The sequence below is a fragment of the Lottia gigantea genome (assembly GCF_000327385.1).
Source record: "Lottia gigantea unplaced genomic scaffold LOTGIsca_4, whole genome shotgun sequence".
Lineage (NCBI taxonomy): Eukaryota > Metazoa > Mollusca > Gastropoda > Lottiidae > Lottia > Lottia gigantea.
In genome coordinates, this window is record NW_008709379.1 from 1,192,265 (window position 1) to 1,211,229 (window position 18,965).

Sequence of the window (18,965 nt, forward strand, 5' to 3'; positions counted from 1 at the left end):
AGAATATTTGACTCACAGTCATGAAACAGAATATCAGAATGGTGCTAACGTAATCTGTAAGTGAACCAAATCCTCATACAAAGACTAACAAACCTCTTACAATCCTTATAACATACAGTTCCAAATGTTTCCTTTTGTGTATCCTCCACTCTATATTTACCATGTAGAAAAAAGAAACAGGAAACAAAACATTGAGATCTGGAAACTTGATCCGTGTACCCAAATAAATTTGGTAGTTTTGGAAAGACAACAAGCTCTCAAGGCTATAACAATATGAAATTGACCCGGTCATCACATCAAATAATAAAAAATGTCTAGGAAAGCTATTGAGGTCAGCTGTTTGGTCTATCAGTAGAATCTGTTAATCCTACAGCCAGTTCCATCTGCTCTAAATATTCACTTTCCATTGGTAGAAAATAACGACTGCTTGATGATATACTCTCACACTGAAAATACGTATAATTATTGAAAAATAATTAGCTAGAAAAGTAAAGACACTATGTAAAGAAATAACATGGGAGACATAATCTTCTTATCTTATCTTCTTATAACATCTTATTAGTTAATTAAATTAAAATATGTCCTACTATTTCTAAAAAATAAGGTTCAAAGTCATTACAAAGGCCTTCTCAAATGGGATACTGTTAAAAAATTTTGAATCTAGCAAATTTATGTCCAATGTTGACTCAGCTGTGATTTTAATCCTTGACTGAAAAACCAACTCAAAGGATTAGTCAAATATCAAGTTTATTATTACTATAGAGAGTTGCCTAAAATCCCAAATTTGGTAGAACTATGCATTATATTCGGAAATATACGGTAAATAAACTCAACTAAAATATAAATTAGACTTACATTAGTAGTGTTAGTTCTAGTATCGACTATTGGTGAAACTGTGATATCACTACTTGGACTCCAGACTTTCTGTCTAAGTTTTCTAGTAATAGGTAGTATATGACCTTCTGTTGTAAAAACATATCGACTTGCTTCTTTATTTACATGGTTATCTTTATCAAATAACTACAATACAAAATTTAATGCATGTTTTGTAAGATAGATACGATCACTAATTTATAAGCTATCATATGTCATCTTTCCTCACCATTTAGTAGATGTATCTTTAAATGGGTACTAATAATCAAGGAAAGACCAATGCCAAGGAGTTTTGCCAAGTACCAGCTAGTAGAAAGGATCATTAAGATTCTTGCATGTTGTTGTTTTTCAATTTGAATTTAATAATACTACAATAACTCCTTTAATACTTAGATAACTGACTAAAACATCGAAAGGACTATTGATTAAAGAACTCTTGACTTTATTGCATCTACAATGGCTTCATACAACCTTTCATTGGAGGCCATTTTTTATATCACTAGATATAAACTCTGAAAAGAGCTGTTGACTTACTAAATATAGATATTTACAAGTTTCTGAGAGAAAAAAACTCTCCATTCTATCTTCTAATTCTTTTGTTATAACATCATGTACAGTTGCATATCCACAACTACAAATAAAACTGTGATATAACTATATAGCTTGTCAATATAGAATGAAAGGAATTCAAACACACTTACAGGGTTTATCAAGTTTCATTATATATAACCATTTACAACAACAAACAACAAGATAGGTTTTTGCAAACTTTCATGCCGTGTCAAGTTTTACTTCTTGTTAAATATTTCAAGATATTAATAAAGGTATAAATAAGCATGTTATAAACATATGATATCTTTTCTCTGATCTGCCTGTTGATGAACATCTAACGAAATCAAAATCTAATTAAGATACGTATCAACTTACTCTGTGCGTGTATGTTCATTTAGACTATTAATGATATCCCTGCCAACATGGAAATAAAATGGATTCTTGGTGGCTTGATAAAGGAAGTATGTGGACTCTACAAATTCTGGTCGTAAAGGGTAGAACTTGACATCTGGAGCTTTTAGATGCCAGTTATAGCGCTCGGGAATGGCATCATATTTTCTCCATATAGAGTAGTATAATGCATGACAACATATAGCTTCTTCTATATCTCCGTTTAATACCTGTAATAGTTTCAAAGGAGATCATATTATAGGTTAGGGTGATTGAAAAGTAACAAGTTACTATTCAATATAAGGCACTGGCACAGGGTTTAAGTTATTTTTACAATAATTGTGATGCTAATATGCAATGAACTAAATCATGGAAAAGATTCTGGAGCAAATTCCATACAAAACTTTCCTAAAAAATTCGAACTCCATCAAGTTCTTCAGATTTCTCCATCAGCTGATGTCCCCCCTGAGAATCTGAGTACTCCATAAGACCCAGTTTGAATTATAAACTAGAGAAACCAGTACATGTGCACTCACCTGAACTCCAGACCAGGCTGCCTGTAGAGAATCAACCCAATTATTTAACAAATCTCCAGTCTTCATGTTGACATTCACATAAATAGGAGGATTCCCGTTTCCATTGTTACAACTTGTTCTCCTGTGAAAACATGAAATTGTATTGAAAAAAGACACAAAAGGGAAGAGCAATTCAAAATGACACCAAAGGAATAGACCCAGGATATTCAAGGGAAACTCTAGCAAACAGAAGATCAACACAAATCAATTATTGAAAAGGCTCTTAATGAGCCAAAGCTGGTCAAATTAGGCCCATGATCTTCTTATTGGTATCAATGAACTTATTTGTCTTATTTGGTCTGAGTTGTCCTGATTCCAGATTACCCATGCAAAGCAAGTGAGCATCTCTTGTAAATCGTTATTTATTTTCATCTTTCAAGGAATGTTTACCTTACGTAACATATATATCCAATCTGAGATCAAATCATACCTACCCTCTTTTCATATGAAATTTAATAGATTCATAAGTTTCATTAAACATTTTAAAATCTTCCTCCTCACCAAATAAAATATACGACTGAAAAAATAAAACAACAACAGACTTTAATTCCAGGTTATATTTCATACAATTAAACTTGTTAAAATCTGTTAGTTGTATCTAGCAATTGTAAGTACCACATATCAGAGCTGTTTATTTGGCTCTATTTGCCTGTCATGACCAATGAGGCAGCTCAAATGACCGACGGTCAATATCCTCTATGGCACATATAGACAGCGCTTTATAGAACAACAATCACTGGTTAAATTTGTATCAATAATTTAGAAATGTTTCTCCCATTGTAGCTTGCTATTTTTCTAAAACTATCTGAATTTCATTCTTGTTTAAACACATACAAAAGGAAAAGGTTTGGAAACAAGTCTTTGCTTATACAACCTCTGTACCTATACTTGTATGTAAGAAGATAGAATGGTTCTCACCTTGAGTAAATATTCATAGAAAGAATCTAAACCAGCTCCCAGTCCACTCATTATTCCTTTCCATTCTCCAGTTTGTATATCAATAACATTACCTATAAATAATGATTGAATATCTCTTATAATACTAACACTTTGAGTGCTCCAAATTTCAATCAGTCTTCAACAACATATTGACTTATATTCATTTTACATACTGTAATCAAACTTTATTTTATAGATATTTCTTCATGCCTCATCCATCTATTGACTGATTGCTATTTTTGATTTTTTATGATCTTTATTTTCATAATTTACCAAAAAGGCCAGTGACATTTGACCTGTATTTCCACAGAGCCTTGACCACACGTCTGGCTTTCGATTCATATACAGGATCTTCTAGTAACCTTGATAAGACACCAAACTCTAGAGATAATGTTCCAGCACCAGCTGTACAAGTTTCGTTAGTACAATCAGTAGGTACACCATCTTGTAAGTTTACCTGTAAAAAAAAATTATCATATTCTATAAATGTAGCAGTTTGTATGTAAAATAGAAGATATAATATACTCATGTTTATTTACAGAACTGCATATTTGATACAAAGACAAAATCTGTATAGCCATAAATAATTTAGAAAAACTTTGTTTTATAGTCACTTAGGAGTAAAATTTGGAAAAAGAAAGAGGTAACCCAAGTAGTGAAAAAGTACTGTACTTAATACAAAATAAAACTTGTGGTGTAAAGCTTGTTTCAGCTATTACATTACAATTAGTCCAATTCCAAATATACTATCTTAGGATTTTAGAATACCTACCCTAGGATATGGAACTCCAGTAGCTGTACCATCGAATGCCGGGAGTAGTCTAGCAGCTAGATCATGAGCTAATGATAATAATTCATTGTTATAATCTAACGGTCTCATATCACCAAATGGTTTATCTCTATCTATTATAATCAAATGAGCTGACAACAGGGAACCTAATACTCTGAAAAGAAAATTCATATGTTTTGTATAAATCATTGTGCCAATAAATTATGATGTGTTTTTTAGGCTGAATTCCATTATTTCAAGCAAATTACAATCCCACCATTGCCACAGTATACAAAAAACATCTATAAAATATTTAATCTAACAAAGGGATATTCAGATACAAGTCTTTGGGACTATCAAAGAAACAAACCTGATGGTTGCTTCAAAAACTTGAACTGTATTATCTTTATCAAAATCTAAATACTCAATGACTAAATTTACTGCATTCTGAAATTCTGAACTATTGCCCATAATCTGAAATCAAAATCAGTAAAAAACCTTGTAGAGATATTTAACCATTGCCAAATCATAGTTTAAATTTTGACATAGTATTTGAATACCAGTGGAAGACTCAGTTGGTATGGAGTTGAATCGTCGTCTGCTAGGTGATTAATTTTCGTGGGTTTTTATCCTTTTCAAGATAAGACAAATTCTGATTCCACAGCCAGAGTCGGTTTTCACCCCTTTTTTACCAATAAAATGGCTTCATTATTGAATTCATCTTTGTAATGAAAATTCAAGTTCACCATTCATCAGAGGTCTGAATACTTGGGAAACCTTTCTTAAATCATAATGAATTCTGTATATATACTTACTGCTAATGTGTCAAGTGAATCAACCAAAGTTAAAACATAATCTCCCAGTACATCATTTATATTGATGTTAGAACTGAAACAACGAAAAGGGTGTTAGAAGATGTGTGCTAAACCCTTCCAATATGCTTATCAGCAGTCAATATTTTTTTAAATGGTATTCAAACTGGCAAAAGATTCAATGACATTGCCTAACCGACATAGAGCCACTGGTCATATTAATGCTGTTAGATGTCATAGTACTGGTACCTCGACTAATGCCAGGACGATCGACTTCTGAATACCAGGAAAATAAGCAAGCATCTAACATGTTGCGTCACTTGGAATCTTTACTTATAGACTTTGACTTGTGTATGCATTATACTTTTTGAGCCAAATTAGAGTCAGGATTTAGCTTTAATGATTTAGATTGTTTTATTACCGATCATAATAATCTGGACCGCGTCCATTACAGTCTATAGGATTGAGTTCATCCTCAGGAAAAGCATATTTCATGTAACTGTCGTAGCCAAACTGGAACATTTCTCTTGAAGTTTGAAGCATTTTCAGCCTCTCTGCTTCTGAGAATCGGCCATATTTTTTTTCATAGGGATCCCAAGATCCACTATATTGAAATTTTCGTCCTATAATTGGGGCTAAACAAAAAAGTAAAAGAGAAATATAATAGATCATAGCAGTTTCTCTCCATAATTGACCAATTTTTGATAAAAGTGCCCTGGAACTACCGGATGTTGACCAATCCGCAAATGAATTAGTACCTCACTTTTTGCGCTAAGAACCATTTGAAAAATTTTTATTTACTTGCATTTCTAACTTGAAAAACAAATATAAAATAGACAATTTTCAAAAACATCCTTTCTTTGAATGTAATTCCATACTTTGGAGAATTAGTTTTTTAATATTGCTACGCGCAATGTTTTGATAATGAACCAATGAGATTTAAGGACGTGGAGTGCTCCTTGCTAGGGGAAATCCTGTTTCTTGAACAACCAGTCATAAACTAAACATAAAATGAAAGGCAGTGTAGTCTTGATTGTCACACAAAGTCTCATAGCATTAACCTTTAGTCCATAAACAATATTCATTTAACTATATTATATTCGTTTGTTTTTTCTTTTAATCGTTAATGGCTTGCAGCATGTTTGACCTCTATCAGTTATCAATTTATTATGTCGTTTAAATTCCATTCATGATCTCTCTTCCAGAACACATGACGACGCAACTTAGCAGATAGACTTGTCTATTCCCTGTCCCCTACAGGGCATCCACATAGCAAGCAATGTTTCTTAGTTACATAATTATACCAGCACGAGTTTCTATAATTAAATGGCAAATTTTCTTTCATTAAAAAAAACAAATATGCAACAAATTAATAATGTTTTATTAATTTTCCGAAAAAAATCTCCCATCATAAATAATATATACCAATCAATATTATACATGAGAATTCTCCCAAACAATTCATTTATAACAAAATATACACATTTTAATAAAAGCCTGACAACATTTATTCACATTTAGGGGTAGAGATCCCTCATTGTCTTATTTCCCACTTCCCATGATTTCTGTCATACTTTTAGACTGAAGTTTGACAACTAACTTCAGGGTTCTAGGTACAACAGATATGAAGTCTGGCACACACTCTTCTGCCAATTCCTCCCATAAAATTTGCCAAACAATTTCTATAACAAAATCTAAGAGTAGTTTAACAACTTGATCTAGAGTTCTAGGTCAAATAGACAATTTTTGTTGCAATCCTTTAGCAGTAGTCTAACAAATTGTTCAGGAGCTCTGGAAATAACAACCCCCTCCTGATTCTATAACAAATCTAAGACAGTAATTTAACAACTTGGTCTGGAGTTCTCGGTACAATAGACTGTGGTTCTCGGTATTCATTCTGTGGGTTATATATACCCTCGTACATCTGTTTATACGCCTGACAAATTAAATCTATAGCTCTTCTCTTCATGTTGTCTCTAAAATATAGAAAATAAAATTTATTATAAATAACAAGACTTTCAGATCATACATAATCAATACGAGGGTTGGCTGAAATCTGGGATATCTCAATCAGATTGAAATAAACATTAAATCAGCACATTTATTTCATGAATTATAGACATTAGAACTGCAACTGTAAGATGTTTTGTACCAGATCATCATGTGAACCTTACAATCTGCAAGATGAATACCAAATCTCTTGACAGTACATCAGAAACATGCCAGTTTCCAGTGACAATAAAATTTTCGCCAATGATTCTTTAGCCTGATTTTCCCAACATAAAAAAAGAATGTGATCTGCATCAAGGCATTGCAACACTGCTGTCAAAAATGTGTAAACCTGGAAGGAACTGTGTAGACAAATAAATGAAAACCATCTTCCTGGTATGGGACCTGTGAATGTCTTACCTTACTAGTGCACTTAGTATCAGACTACATTGTGGTAACACTAAACTATCAGGGCTGGCCAAATAACTGTCAAATTTATTCTGAAATATAATAATCTCTTTATATCCAACTCTTCCAAGGTTCAACTTAGTTTAAAGGAATTGAAAAAAAATTCTGTTTTATGTGTATAGGGGAGACCTATCATCGATTTGTACAATTTTAATTTTCAATCAGACATCTGTTATGGCTAATGTCTGTGGTCCTTGCTAACAATGTCTGTCAGTCTACCTGATACTAAAAAAAATTTAGAGGTTATGTTATGCAAGAGGCAGTAATTCAAGCAGGGTCATGCGGCCAAATTCAAAGACTTATTTTTCATTTTGATTTTAGATACCAGCTTCTCATTTCAACAATAAGTGAGAATGTTTATGGCTTGGTGAAGAAATTTACTTACCATAGCTGATTTAACAGTGATACCATCTAGACCTTGTAAACTAGATAGAGGGCCCTGGCTGGTTTGATGTGTCTGTACTGTACCATATATAGAAGATAAACCAACTCTATTTAATACAAACGCTGCCTGTTCACTGATCAGGGTGTCTACATGGGCATCAATCTGAAATAGAAACAGAAGGAAATGAAACATTATGTACAGATACTAATAAATTCCACAAAGTTTCTTAAAAATTCACTAATTACTGTGCCTTGAAGTGTGTTAAGAAAATTGAAGCAATCACAATCACTTGAAGGTGTGAAGTGGTGCACACTATTTTCACAATTATACAGTATACTAGAACAAAGGTCTGAAATTCAAAGAAATAAAGGTTTTAGTTTACCTGAGCTTGTAACATTTCTAGTCTAGTATCAGTAAATTCATACAGAGCTAATGTTGACTGTATTAAATAGATACCATTTATCATATAGGCTGCCATATCTATACTGTTTAATCTACTAGCTGATACTGAACACATCTGAATTAGGGGGTCCACAACACATGATAATATCTGGAAATAAAATTCAAATAATCATCAATATAAGTCTTACACATAAAAGCAGGCATGCTAAAATCAGTCAATTTCCAAAAACATCAAATATATATGTATCAAAGGTTTTTTTCTATATGAGGCATCTATAATGTGTACAAACTATGACTAAGCTCAGAGCCAAAGACTAACAGAACTTCCTATTCAAGGTTGAAGATAGCTAATGTTTTCTAACATTATCAAAATATTTTTTTTTCATTTTACTAGAGTACATCTAGTTTCAGTTTCCCCTTGTTATCAACACTTTACAATTCTACATCTGATAAATATCCACCATTCACCAAAGAATGGGCCCTTTTCAGCCTAGATTTATATTTTATGAACAGACAAACCTGTTTATAGTCTTGTTTTTTATCATCTATAGGTACAACTGAAGCATCATGACAAGCCAGGACATCTCGTAGTAACTGTAGACTCTGGGTTAGGGAAGATGTTGGTCCTAAATCAGATGGTGGAAGTTCAACCTGTTAAATCAAAAAAACATCAAGTTCAGTTTTGGGAAAAAAGGTTTTTCAGGAAATGGTTTTCTAAGTGGTTGTCAAATCTATTATTTAAAGTGGTACCAATATCTCCTCACCAGTACTTCCATGTGTTTTTATAATATTTTTAATATTTACAACAAGAGGACCAGTTTAGTGAAACTTGCATAAGAATTTGCGTAAGATGATCATAAGTCTAGAGAAACTGTCCCAAGTTCTGTCCAATTTCTATAATCTTATGGACTAAAATTTTTGACATTACCTACCCTATCTAGAAGTTTGTTAGCATTACAAGTTAAGCTGTTAAAAAACATTCTATGAGATAAACCCTGGATTTCACTCAATGTTGATAACAGTGCAGCCTCTTTATTTACTATTTGTCTGAAATATATAATATCAATATAGCAATGTATTGTCAGGCCGAAGGTGTGTTTTCTGAATGGTGAGCATAAATTTGGATATATCACAGCAAGATTTGTGGGGTAGGGTAAGAATAAGAATATGAGAATTGTCAACCGTATATATCAAGAATCACTTTTTTAAGTGTTTTTTTTTAGTTTTATCATTCTTAGTTTGGTGAAACTTCATTTTATCTATAAATGAAATAGAAAGAGAAACTGACCTGATTGTATTGTGGTAGAATTTGAGTAAATTATCTAGTTTATACAGAGTTACAGCATCTTGTTCTGATACCAATACTTGCTCTACTCTAACCTAGGAACCAGAAAATATAATGATATACAACTGACCTTTCTAGTTTGACTAAAGTTGAGCACTATCATACAATGTTCCATGAGGTGTAATTTGCAAGGAAAGCATAGTCACTAATACTTTAGATGCATTAGAAACTTGCTTTGTGAAACTGTGTTATCTTGAGGAAATGAGTTGGCATGTGAAAGTCTGATGGCTTTGAATAAGTCATCTCTCTTTATACCAATAGATTTAGTTATTCAAGAACAATTACTCCATGATAGATGAATGCAAAAAGACAAGAAAGTAGACAGGGTCTTGAGACCTTCTTTATCCTTGTCAAATGAAGCTTCTTTCTTCCTCAATTACCTTAAATGGTCTACAGACACCCTCAGTTATATGACCTAAAACATCTTCTATCTGAGATTCTTGTACTGAAATATTTGAAACGAAATTAGATTCACTCAAAGCGAATGTATATAGAGATCAATTTTAAAGAGTGATGAACTGCACATCCAACATAATATAAACAATTAATATTGCATGCAAATAATTCAAAATATGACCACAATACCACTAATTTGTAAATAAAAAACTGAAAGTTTCGAGCTTGAATTTCTGCATAGATCAAAATAAGTACTTAGTTTTTTCAAGCCATTGAGATGGGATCATGAATTCACTGTATTTACATGATAAGAGAAAGCATATTAGCAACTGTTCTATTTTTCTAGTTTCTATAGACATTTTGTTCCTTACCTTCACATTTTTTCAATAAAGATTGAATATGTTCTTTCTCTGATGCTGCAGCCTGATGTAACCAGCCTAACATATCACCTACGTATCGTAGAGGATCATGGGAATGGAGTTCAATAGGTCGTGGTGTGCCACCTGGTCCTAGAAAGTAACAAAAAAGAAATGTCATGGAAAAGGCGATTAAAAAAGTGTCTGAAATTTAAACCTTAAAATTTGAGACAGTCAAAGGTCTACATTAAGATATAAAGACAATATACCAGTATCACCATATAGGAATTCATATCAATACCTCTATCAATAATATTGTCTCATTGAACACTGAACACAACTTTTTCTATATATATTTGTCAAATTGTTTCTTCAAGACCTGTCGGCACCATGTAAACATCCTAGAATAAGTAATGTCTTGTACCTACCCCCTCTAGTTAGAGCATCTATAAAACCACGAACTACAGCACTTCTTCTAGCTGTTCCAAACTCATCTAATGAATATCTACAAAAAGAAGCGTTTGGGTTATTTCAACTTTTTAATCAAAAAAAGATAAATCAAGCTTGAATCACCAAGCACAAAATCACACCTTTAGTTCATATCGGTCTTTATAAAAAAAACTTGTATCGTTTACATTTTACAGGATAAGTATAGACTAAACATAAAATTACATCAAAATACAGTCTGTGTTTCATGAGCCCTGCTTTTAAGAGTATTGACAAGTCTTTTCTTTAAGCATTTTTAAAAGACTAGAATAGTTAATATTGTTATTTGACACAAAAACCATTCCTTGCTGTATAAATGTTCTGTTCAACAAGTTATGATAAATATGTCAATAAGCATTCAAAGACAGTAAAAAAATGGGCTTACTTGAATAAAACAGGTCTATCTAACAATGCTTTCATAGCATCACATAATACAATAGATACATCAGGGGAATCCCCTGTCAGAGTTCGACATTCATCTAGAAAAAATAAAATAGATAAATGTTAAATTGACAGTTCACTTATGTGATATTTTACTAAACAGCTAAAATAACCAACTTATTGATAAAAAAAAGTGAATAATACTCATTTAACCCAGCTTTATCAACTTGTAAAGAAACTTTTAGCCAACTGTATCTCTCTAATGCTTCTGAAAAGATCATGGATCACAGTGGAATACTGAAAGCCTCTTGAAAGCTTCTCCAAACTTGTGAAAAAAGGCTTGTTATCATAAGATACAGTTATCACAGAAAAATACTTGAAGCTCCAGTCAGACAAGACTGGGAAATATGGAGACCCTTCATACTTACTCTGTGTCCATCTATAAAGCCTTTCATAAGCTGATTCCTGATGTAATGCCATAGATTCCATTATTTCTAATCTGTAACAAAGTAATATGTCATTCTGAATATGATATCTACCTCTAAGGAAATGCATGCATCAGGTTTCATGGTGGCCCTGCATATCTGTGAGATGCATAAGCAAATAAACATGAGCTCATTTCATGCTGAGGACACATGTTGAAATCATCAACAAGTATAGTTTCTAGAGTGCAATTCATTCAGTCAAATCATCAGAGTATATAATCATATCTTAAACAGTTATTGTCAAGGACAGTTTGATTAAAGCATGTAATTTCACCAAAGATTAAAAATCCATATAACCTACCCAGCTGTTTGTTGGTTGGTTCGTAATAAATATTTACAATCACTATGTATTTGTTTCACTCTAGCTAAGGCCTTGAAAAATTCCTGAAATATTGACAATCCAGTCAAATACTGGGCTTTCACTATAAGTTATAATTAATAATTGTGTAAAAAAAGGTGTATTTCACTACTTACGATGTTAGCTCCTAGCAATATGTGATTCCTAAATCTTTTGATTTATACACTTTTGCAGATATGGTTGCATTTGAAAGTTTTGGTAGATTAGACCCTCAAAATATAATTCAATGAAATGGTGAAATGATGAAATCAAATGCTTCACAATGGTAGCTGATAATAATAAAATGTGCAGCAATTAAACTCAGGACCACTGATATGAAGGCTTGGAATATCCATCCTCCCCTTTCAAAACTAGAGTTATGGAAAAATATACTAAATTTCAAATTGAGTGCAAATTACTCACAGGATGTAAAGCTCCATCTCTGGTCCCTCTGATAATCTTAGCTTCTTCTGATTTTAACTGAAATTTACTCAGAAAAGCATCAGCCACTTGTGACTTCATCTGTAACTTTTGACTGAAAAAAACATTACAGTTATTCAGATATTGATATGATAATGATCTTTGCAGAATGTAAAAAAATCATTATCAGAGTTTTACGTTCATTCCAGAACAATGAAAATCATTTTTTTTTAAAATGTCAGACTAAAACTAAAGCCAGACATTTTGAAATAATAAGCTGTTACAGGTTAAATTATGTTGAACAAATCTTAGAAACCCCTACAGCATGTACTGTCAAATTGAAAGACTAGACGATTTGACATATGGGCCCATCTGACCTGCATCATTGTTATTAATCGGTTGTTGAAATAGAACATATAACAGCTGAGTTAAAAATATGTTAAACATAGCAAACAAAGTTGTACCTTTCAGCATGAAGAGTTGTAGTCTGACTGATTAAATCATGGGTCTGATCTTTAGCTGCCTACAATATTCAACATTATTTTACGTTATTATACTCATTAACAAGAAAATTAATAATTCAAAGAAATGATTTACATCAAACATCAAATTATCAGGGGTTTATCATCTTTTCTAAAACCATGACAACTTTAAGGTAGTAAAGGTTTGCATATCTCATATATATTAGGTGTGATTAGTCTTCTAACATGCAAAATCTAGCACTCCTGATTTTGATCTCAAGATTTATGGAAACAAGGATAAGAGTATAAGGCAAGTATATTTCCATGAAATATAACCATTGCATGGTTTACACAAGACGTTACTGTAAGAATTCTTTTAAAGATAAAATTGAAAGAGAGTGTATTAATACCTTTAATCTATTGGTCATGTCCTGACAACATTCATTCATTTCTTTTACATCAGAATAAACACAGTCCAGTTGCTGGAAGCAGATATTTTATAATAGATAGATAAATACACATGTGACATGAATCTATTGGGATTTTGATTACAGGTAACTACTTAACCACAACAGTCAAATTGACCATGAGGGAAATAAACAACACAAAAGGCTCTCAAGAGGCTGAACGTAGTGGTTAAGTCATCTGATTTACACCCCTGAACTCTTGGTTGAACTCATGCACATGCATAGTTTGAATCAACATTAAACTATACATGTATGATTGGAGGAGCTCATTTTTATAATCAGGTGGGTTTTTTTCAGTTAATGCCCTTGATGACTATACAATATTAATTTGTATAAAAATACCTCTTTGACAGCTTGAAAAGACTGTAAAAATTCTTCATTAATGGCCAGACTTCTCTTCTCTATGTCACTTCGTAAATTTCTTCTGGATCGTAGATTGTTCTCTGTAAATATTGTAGACAAAGCCTTGAGGGCTTCCAACATGTCCTGCAATTTAAAAACATAAAAAATATAGGCCAGCAAGGTAGTAATGTCATACTGCACAGTATGAACATTGATATATTATCATTGACATTAATCCTTCTAAGATAAACAGAATAATAAGTCAAGTAAGATGATATACTCTCAGTGGATAAGGGAGGAGATGAGTTGCATTGTCAAATATGCAGCGAAACTTTGAAACCTGTCATATGGTTCTTAAGAAGCCAGCACTGACAATACTTTTGGTGCAAATGGTTGTCCATAAAATATGTCACTGCACAGAAACTGGACAGTTTCAATGCTAAGGAATTCCCCGATTGCTTCCATAATAAAATACCAAGTTTACTGAATACTTACTTTGTCATTGTCAAGCCTTGTTTCAAGAATCTTATTTAATTTCCTTGTCAAAGGATTATTTGTTTGACTCGCTGACACGTCCGACTGATCCTTGTCGGCCATTTTAAGTTGCACTTGTTTTAGAGTTGTTTTACTAAATGTAAAATTTGATATATAATGATAGGGAATGGCCTTGATGATTCTTATTGATAATGTATCTACAATGTTATTATTGTTTTACTGCTTCTGAAAATTGAATGTTTGAAATTGCCAAAAATTATGCTTATTTGAATAAGAGGTCACCGTTCAGACAAACAAGCTAGAAACCGGAAGTTCATTTCTTAATGGCGGCTTCTTTGATTGAATTATGATGAAAAATATAATAAATAATTGAAGATACTTCTAATCTTTAAGCGAATTCGATATATCCATTGCATAGACCAAAATGTCAAGTGCTAAAGGAAAACATGGTATTAATCATATTGTTTTCCAATTTCTTATATTTAACACCCACCCTACTACAAAAAACCTTAAATTACTGAATCAGAGGGGTGTCTATAATCTGAAGATCGAAGATGGAAGACCTCTATAAAACGAAGACCCAACTATAAAACGAAGACCCACTATACTATAAAACGAAGACCCAACTATAAAACGAAGACCCACTATACTATCATACGTTTGGATTATAGCTGCCATTATTCTTCAATGACTTTACCTAAACCCTTTGTCCTGATTTCACTTCAATTGTATTCTGTATTGCACAGGTGGCATCTAAAAAAAAAAAGGTCTCATCGACATAAACATAAGCAGAAAAATACAAAAATACTAAGTAATGTATCACTTTAAATCTTGTATCAGATAGTTATTGTAGGGTCTTCATGCACAATTTACAACTGTTGTTCGAAATCTTCACTTCTTTTTTTGAGTCTGTGATCACTGTGTGAATTAATCATTTCATTTTGCTGTCTATTAAAGCGTAAAAAGATATCAATGGTCGCTTTGTTGACATTTAATGTAAGTCGCCAATTTTCCCGCAATAACTCTATATCTGGCTTCTGATTGGTTTAAAAAAACCTTGACATTAGTTGGGTCTTCGTTTTATAGTATAGTGGGTCTTCGTTTTATAGTTGGGTCTTCGTTTTATAGTATAGTGGGTCTTCGTTTTATAGTATTGTGGGTCTTCGTTTTATAGTTGGGTCTTCGTTTTATAGAATTGTGGGTCTTCGTTTTATAATTGGGTCTTCGTTTTATAGTATAGTGGGTCTTCGTTTTATAGTTGGGTCTTCGTTTTATAGTATAGTGGGTCTTCGTTTTATAGTATAGTGGGTCTTCGTTTGATAGTTGGGCCTTCGTTTTATAGTATAGTGGGTCTTCGTTTTATAGAATTGTGGGTCTTCGTTTTATAGAATTGTGGGTCTTCGTTTTATAGTATAGTGGGTCTTCGTTTTATAATTGGGTCTTCGTTTTATAGTATAGTGGGTCTTCGTTTTATAATTGGGTCTTCGTTTTATAGTATAGTGGGTCTTCGTTTTATAATATAGTGGGTCTTCGTTTTATAATTGGGCCTTCGTTTTATAGTATAGTGGGTCTTCGTTTTATAATTGGGTCTTCGTTTTATAGTATAGTGGGTCTTCGTTTTATAATTGGGTCTTCGTTTTATAGAGGTCTTCCATCTTCGATCTTCGGATTATAGACACCTGAATCGGAGTAAGAGTCTCAGTAAGACGACTTGAGGATACTTCCCTCAGCAGTTGGGAGTCAGTCAAAGAAAGATGTTCGGTTGATTAAATCATTTGAGGCACCCTTTCGATAATTACCTCCCTCGATTAACCAGGGTTTGTTTTAAAAAAAATTAGAGAGCCAGTTTTCTCTTTTTTTGCAGTTGAAGTTGCTTCAGCTAGAAATAGACTTGGTGCCACATTACAGAATCTTGTAGATCAGAAAGATGATGGGTTAGTCTATAAATTACTTTTATATGAACTGTTACCATTAATACCCCTCATGGAACCTAATAGCATGATAATAGTCTTAATTATTTTTTTTTAATTCTATGTAAAGCATATTTCCATTAAACAGTATTTAGAACTTTTTTTAGGACTTTAAGTATAAGCTTACTTAGATTCAATTTTATTTCTTTTAGACCAAGTGATAGTGAGGAGGTTACTCATCCAGTTTTACCCACACCAAGGTCAGTAACTCAACTTTAATCTACAATTTGAACAGAGTATTAACCTTCCTACTTCTATAATATGTCTTATAAATATTATACCAACATTGTTGAATTAAACTTCTTTCAAATCATACATTCTTGAGTTACAGTGTTTTGGATCATTTTTTCTACATTTATAGATCATCTAATTCAAATTCTGCCTCTCCCAAGAAATCTCCATCTAAAGCCAACAGAAAACGAAAGCGAAAAGATGACCTAGGAAGTTTAAGGTCTGGACAGCCACAACGTAAGTTCTTTATCCTAATCATTTCCATTTACCGATTATTAAAACTGAATCTTAAAATGATGTGTTTAAACAATAAGCCAATTCGGTATTATGCATGCACGTGCGCTTCCACTGAGGGACAAACGTCTATTTAACATGGGAGTCTGTGGCCACAATGGAAAAAGATTTCGTTTTCTTAAGCAGATTGTCAGTTCAAGATATATAATGTGTCTGATGATTGTAAATGCCGTAAACCATTTGTATAAAATCCTTGTCCATAGACTGCCATGTTAAATCGAGGTAGTTTATCCTGAGGCAGAAGAAGGGAATCAGCATGCTGTTCACGAATAATACCGAATTGGCTTATTGCATGAGTAATAAACTTACTCTTCCGTAACAATTGACACAACTGAGTGACTATTTCTGAGAGTTGATATAGATAACAATATATTTTTGGCAGGCTTACATTCATAATATCATTCATGTTTATTATTCCTCTGATCAATTCCTCTTCTTGACTATTCAATTTGATTATTCAAGTTGGAGTATAGTATCACTAATCCATATTTGCTCAATTCTTCAATATACCTTTCAATCTATATACTTTTCCCAGATACATATGTGATGAAGTTATTTGATAGAAGTGTTGATTTAGCTCAGTTTAATGAAGAAACTCCTCTATATCCAGTATGCAGAGCTTGGATTAAGAACGATCCACAGAGTAAAGAACCACTGGTAGCTCCACCTGTACAGAGATCCCCGTCACCTAGTCAGGACATTAAACCTGGCAGTGATGACGAGGTAATGTACTATACACTGTGTCCACTTCTACAGCTTTTTCATCTGTTAATTGAGAAATAATTATAATAATAATAATAATTATCATAGAGTTAAAAAAACAAAATGTCTGATTTTCATACTTAAAAGTGATAAGGATTGCTGAGATTAATTTGCGACTTTATCTGTTTGAGAATGATGATCAAGCTTTTTTTTATTGTCTTTTGCTCAGATTTTCAATACAGCAAATCTCTTTGTTGTGAGAGTGTGTATCATGAAATAAGTTTTAATTAACAACAGTATGATGTAATATTGTTTTTCAGATGGACAGGTTCCCAGATGTATATGAACTGCCCCCACCAATAAAACAAGAGAAGAGTGATATACATGTTGATCATCGTGTACCAGTACCTACCCCTCAACCACAGGAACATCTTGATATTCATTCTGTAAGTTGACAACAAAAATAATCCTAACTTTTTTGCACCATGGAACTGGATACTTTCACATGGTCATCGAGATTGGAACCCATAGCCGCCATTTGCTGGCAAAACATCATGTCACACTGGTATTTATATAATAGAACTTCTCTCAAGGGGAACTTGAGATCAGATTTCACAGGTTGTTGAAAAATGTCCAGATGCCAAAAAAATATATAAACAGCCCTGTTATAGAACCCTATTGATGGAGGTTTCAGAGCCATCTCATAGCTTGTAATGTTTTTTTGTCAATATTTTTAATTATTTCTATCTAGACTAATGAAGGAGCCCCACCAGAACAACTGTTAATAAATCATATGGCAAGATGGAAAGAAACCAGAAACAGGTAGGCCAAATGTTTGCTTAGTTTTGCCTGGATTCATTATGGACAATTTATATGTGGTCTGTATGTGTATGAAGGTTATCAGACCTGAATGTTATGTTTTGTTACTTCCACTCATTTCACTGAAAATCAGCTTAGGTCATCCTGTAGTCCAAAGTTAGAAATGTAGTCAACATACACTAAATTAAAAAATGTATCTGTGTAATCATTTCTCTTGCCTGTGCAACGAAAATAAATTAAACTTTCATTAGCTGATACATTATATCTGTCAAAATGAGCTCTTTTTAATGAAATTTGAACCTGTTTCTTTATATTTTCAGATGGCAGATAACAGGGTTAAAAAATGAAATGAGATATGCTGACAGTATGTGTATATTAAAACAGATGTATGATAGACAGTGTCAAAAATAAACATTGTGAATTTTATATACTTAAAAGGATCTAATCTATGTATTGTATAATAATATAATCCACCATAGTGAACAGATAATGGCTGGTGCTTTCAATTATTTTGGCGATACATTTTAGTACATAATTTCATATTTCTTACAATTTATTGTTGCACTTGAAACCAGCATAAAATCCAGAAGAACTATCAGGCTAATGAAAGAGACTTCTATAGACCAAATAAAAGTCATAATTTTTGAATGAATTGAGCCATACTAGTGAGTTGTATTCAGATAGCTTTGAGATGGGGATCCAACCATAATATTCATACTATACCACTTTGGATTAGACTTACAACTTCATGCTCACTGTTCATTCATAAAATATGTCAAGAAAATCCCCAAAATGACAAAATAAACACTTTTCATATTAACATT

The 18,965-nt window shown here is 32.6% G+C and overlaps 3 protein-coding genes across 3 annotated transcripts; 1 reads left to right on the forward strand and 2 right to left on the reverse strand.

The window, feature by feature from the left end:
- Nucleotides 1-332: 332 nt before the first annotated feature.
- LOTGIDRAFT_105585 (hypothetical protein) lies at nucleotides 333-5,582 on the reverse strand (the record flags this gene model as incomplete). The annotated part of the gene is made up of 12 exons (XM_009059656.1): nucleotides 333-446; nucleotides 856-1,020; nucleotides 1,408-1,504; nucleotides 1,801-2,045; nucleotides 2,325-2,472; nucleotides 2,825-2,907; nucleotides 3,309-3,400; nucleotides 3,603-3,786; nucleotides 4,102-4,273; nucleotides 4,469-4,572; nucleotides 4,914-4,986; nucleotides 5,332-5,582. The coding sequence occupies 12 exons, from the start codon at nucleotides 5,580-5,582 to the stop codon at nucleotides 333-335; spliced, it is 1,728 nt and encodes a 575-aa protein (XP_009057904.1).
- A 688-nt stretch (nucleotides 5,583-6,270) lies between these two features.
- On the reverse strand, nucleotides 6,271-14,227 carry LOTGIDRAFT_209569 (hypothetical protein; the record flags this gene model as incomplete). Its single annotated transcript, XM_009059657.1, has 18 exons — nucleotides 6,271-6,886; nucleotides 7,320-7,399; nucleotides 7,753-7,914; nucleotides 8,135-8,302; nucleotides 8,674-8,805; nucleotides 9,087-9,201; nucleotides 9,443-9,534; nucleotides 9,880-9,944; nucleotides 10,267-10,404; nucleotides 10,680-10,756; nucleotides 11,123-11,216; nucleotides 11,547-11,617; nucleotides 11,905-11,987; nucleotides 12,364-12,475; nucleotides 12,825-12,883; nucleotides 13,232-13,303; nucleotides 13,631-13,774; nucleotides 14,126-14,227. The coding sequence occupies 18 exons, from the start codon at nucleotides 14,225-14,227 to the stop codon at nucleotides 6,739-6,741; spliced, it is 1,914 nt and encodes a 637-aa protein (XP_009057905.1). The 3' UTR covers nucleotides 6,271-6,738.
- Nucleotides 14,228-14,451: 224 nt separating this feature from the next.
- On the forward strand, nucleotides 14,452-18,961 carry LOTGIDRAFT_228731 (hypothetical protein). The gene is made up of 8 exons (XM_009059658.1): nucleotides 14,452-14,574; nucleotides 15,990-16,059; nucleotides 16,248-16,295; nucleotides 16,457-16,563; nucleotides 17,156-17,343; nucleotides 17,643-17,768; nucleotides 18,074-18,144; nucleotides 18,462-18,961. Exons 1-8 carry the CDS (start codon nucleotides 14,550-14,552, stop codon nucleotides 18,550-18,552), a joined length of 726 nt encoding a protein of 241 aa, XP_009057906.1. The 5' UTR covers nucleotides 14,452-14,549; the 3' UTR covers nucleotides 18,553-18,961.
- The last annotated feature ends 4 nt before the right edge of the window (nucleotides 18,962-18,965 follow it).

Coding starts and splice junctions, on each gene's coding strand:
- LOTGIDRAFT_228731 (XM_009059658.1), top strand. CDS start 14,550: ATGTCAAGTGCTAAAGGAAAACATG. Junction 16,060..16,247: donor GTAGATCAGAAAGATGATGG/GTTAGTCTATAA, acceptor TATTTCTTTTAG/ACCAAGTGATAGTGAGGAGG. Junction 16,564..17,155: donor AAGGTCTGGACAGCCACAAC/GTAAGTTCTTTA, acceptor TACTTTTCCCAG/ATACATATGTGATGAAGTTA.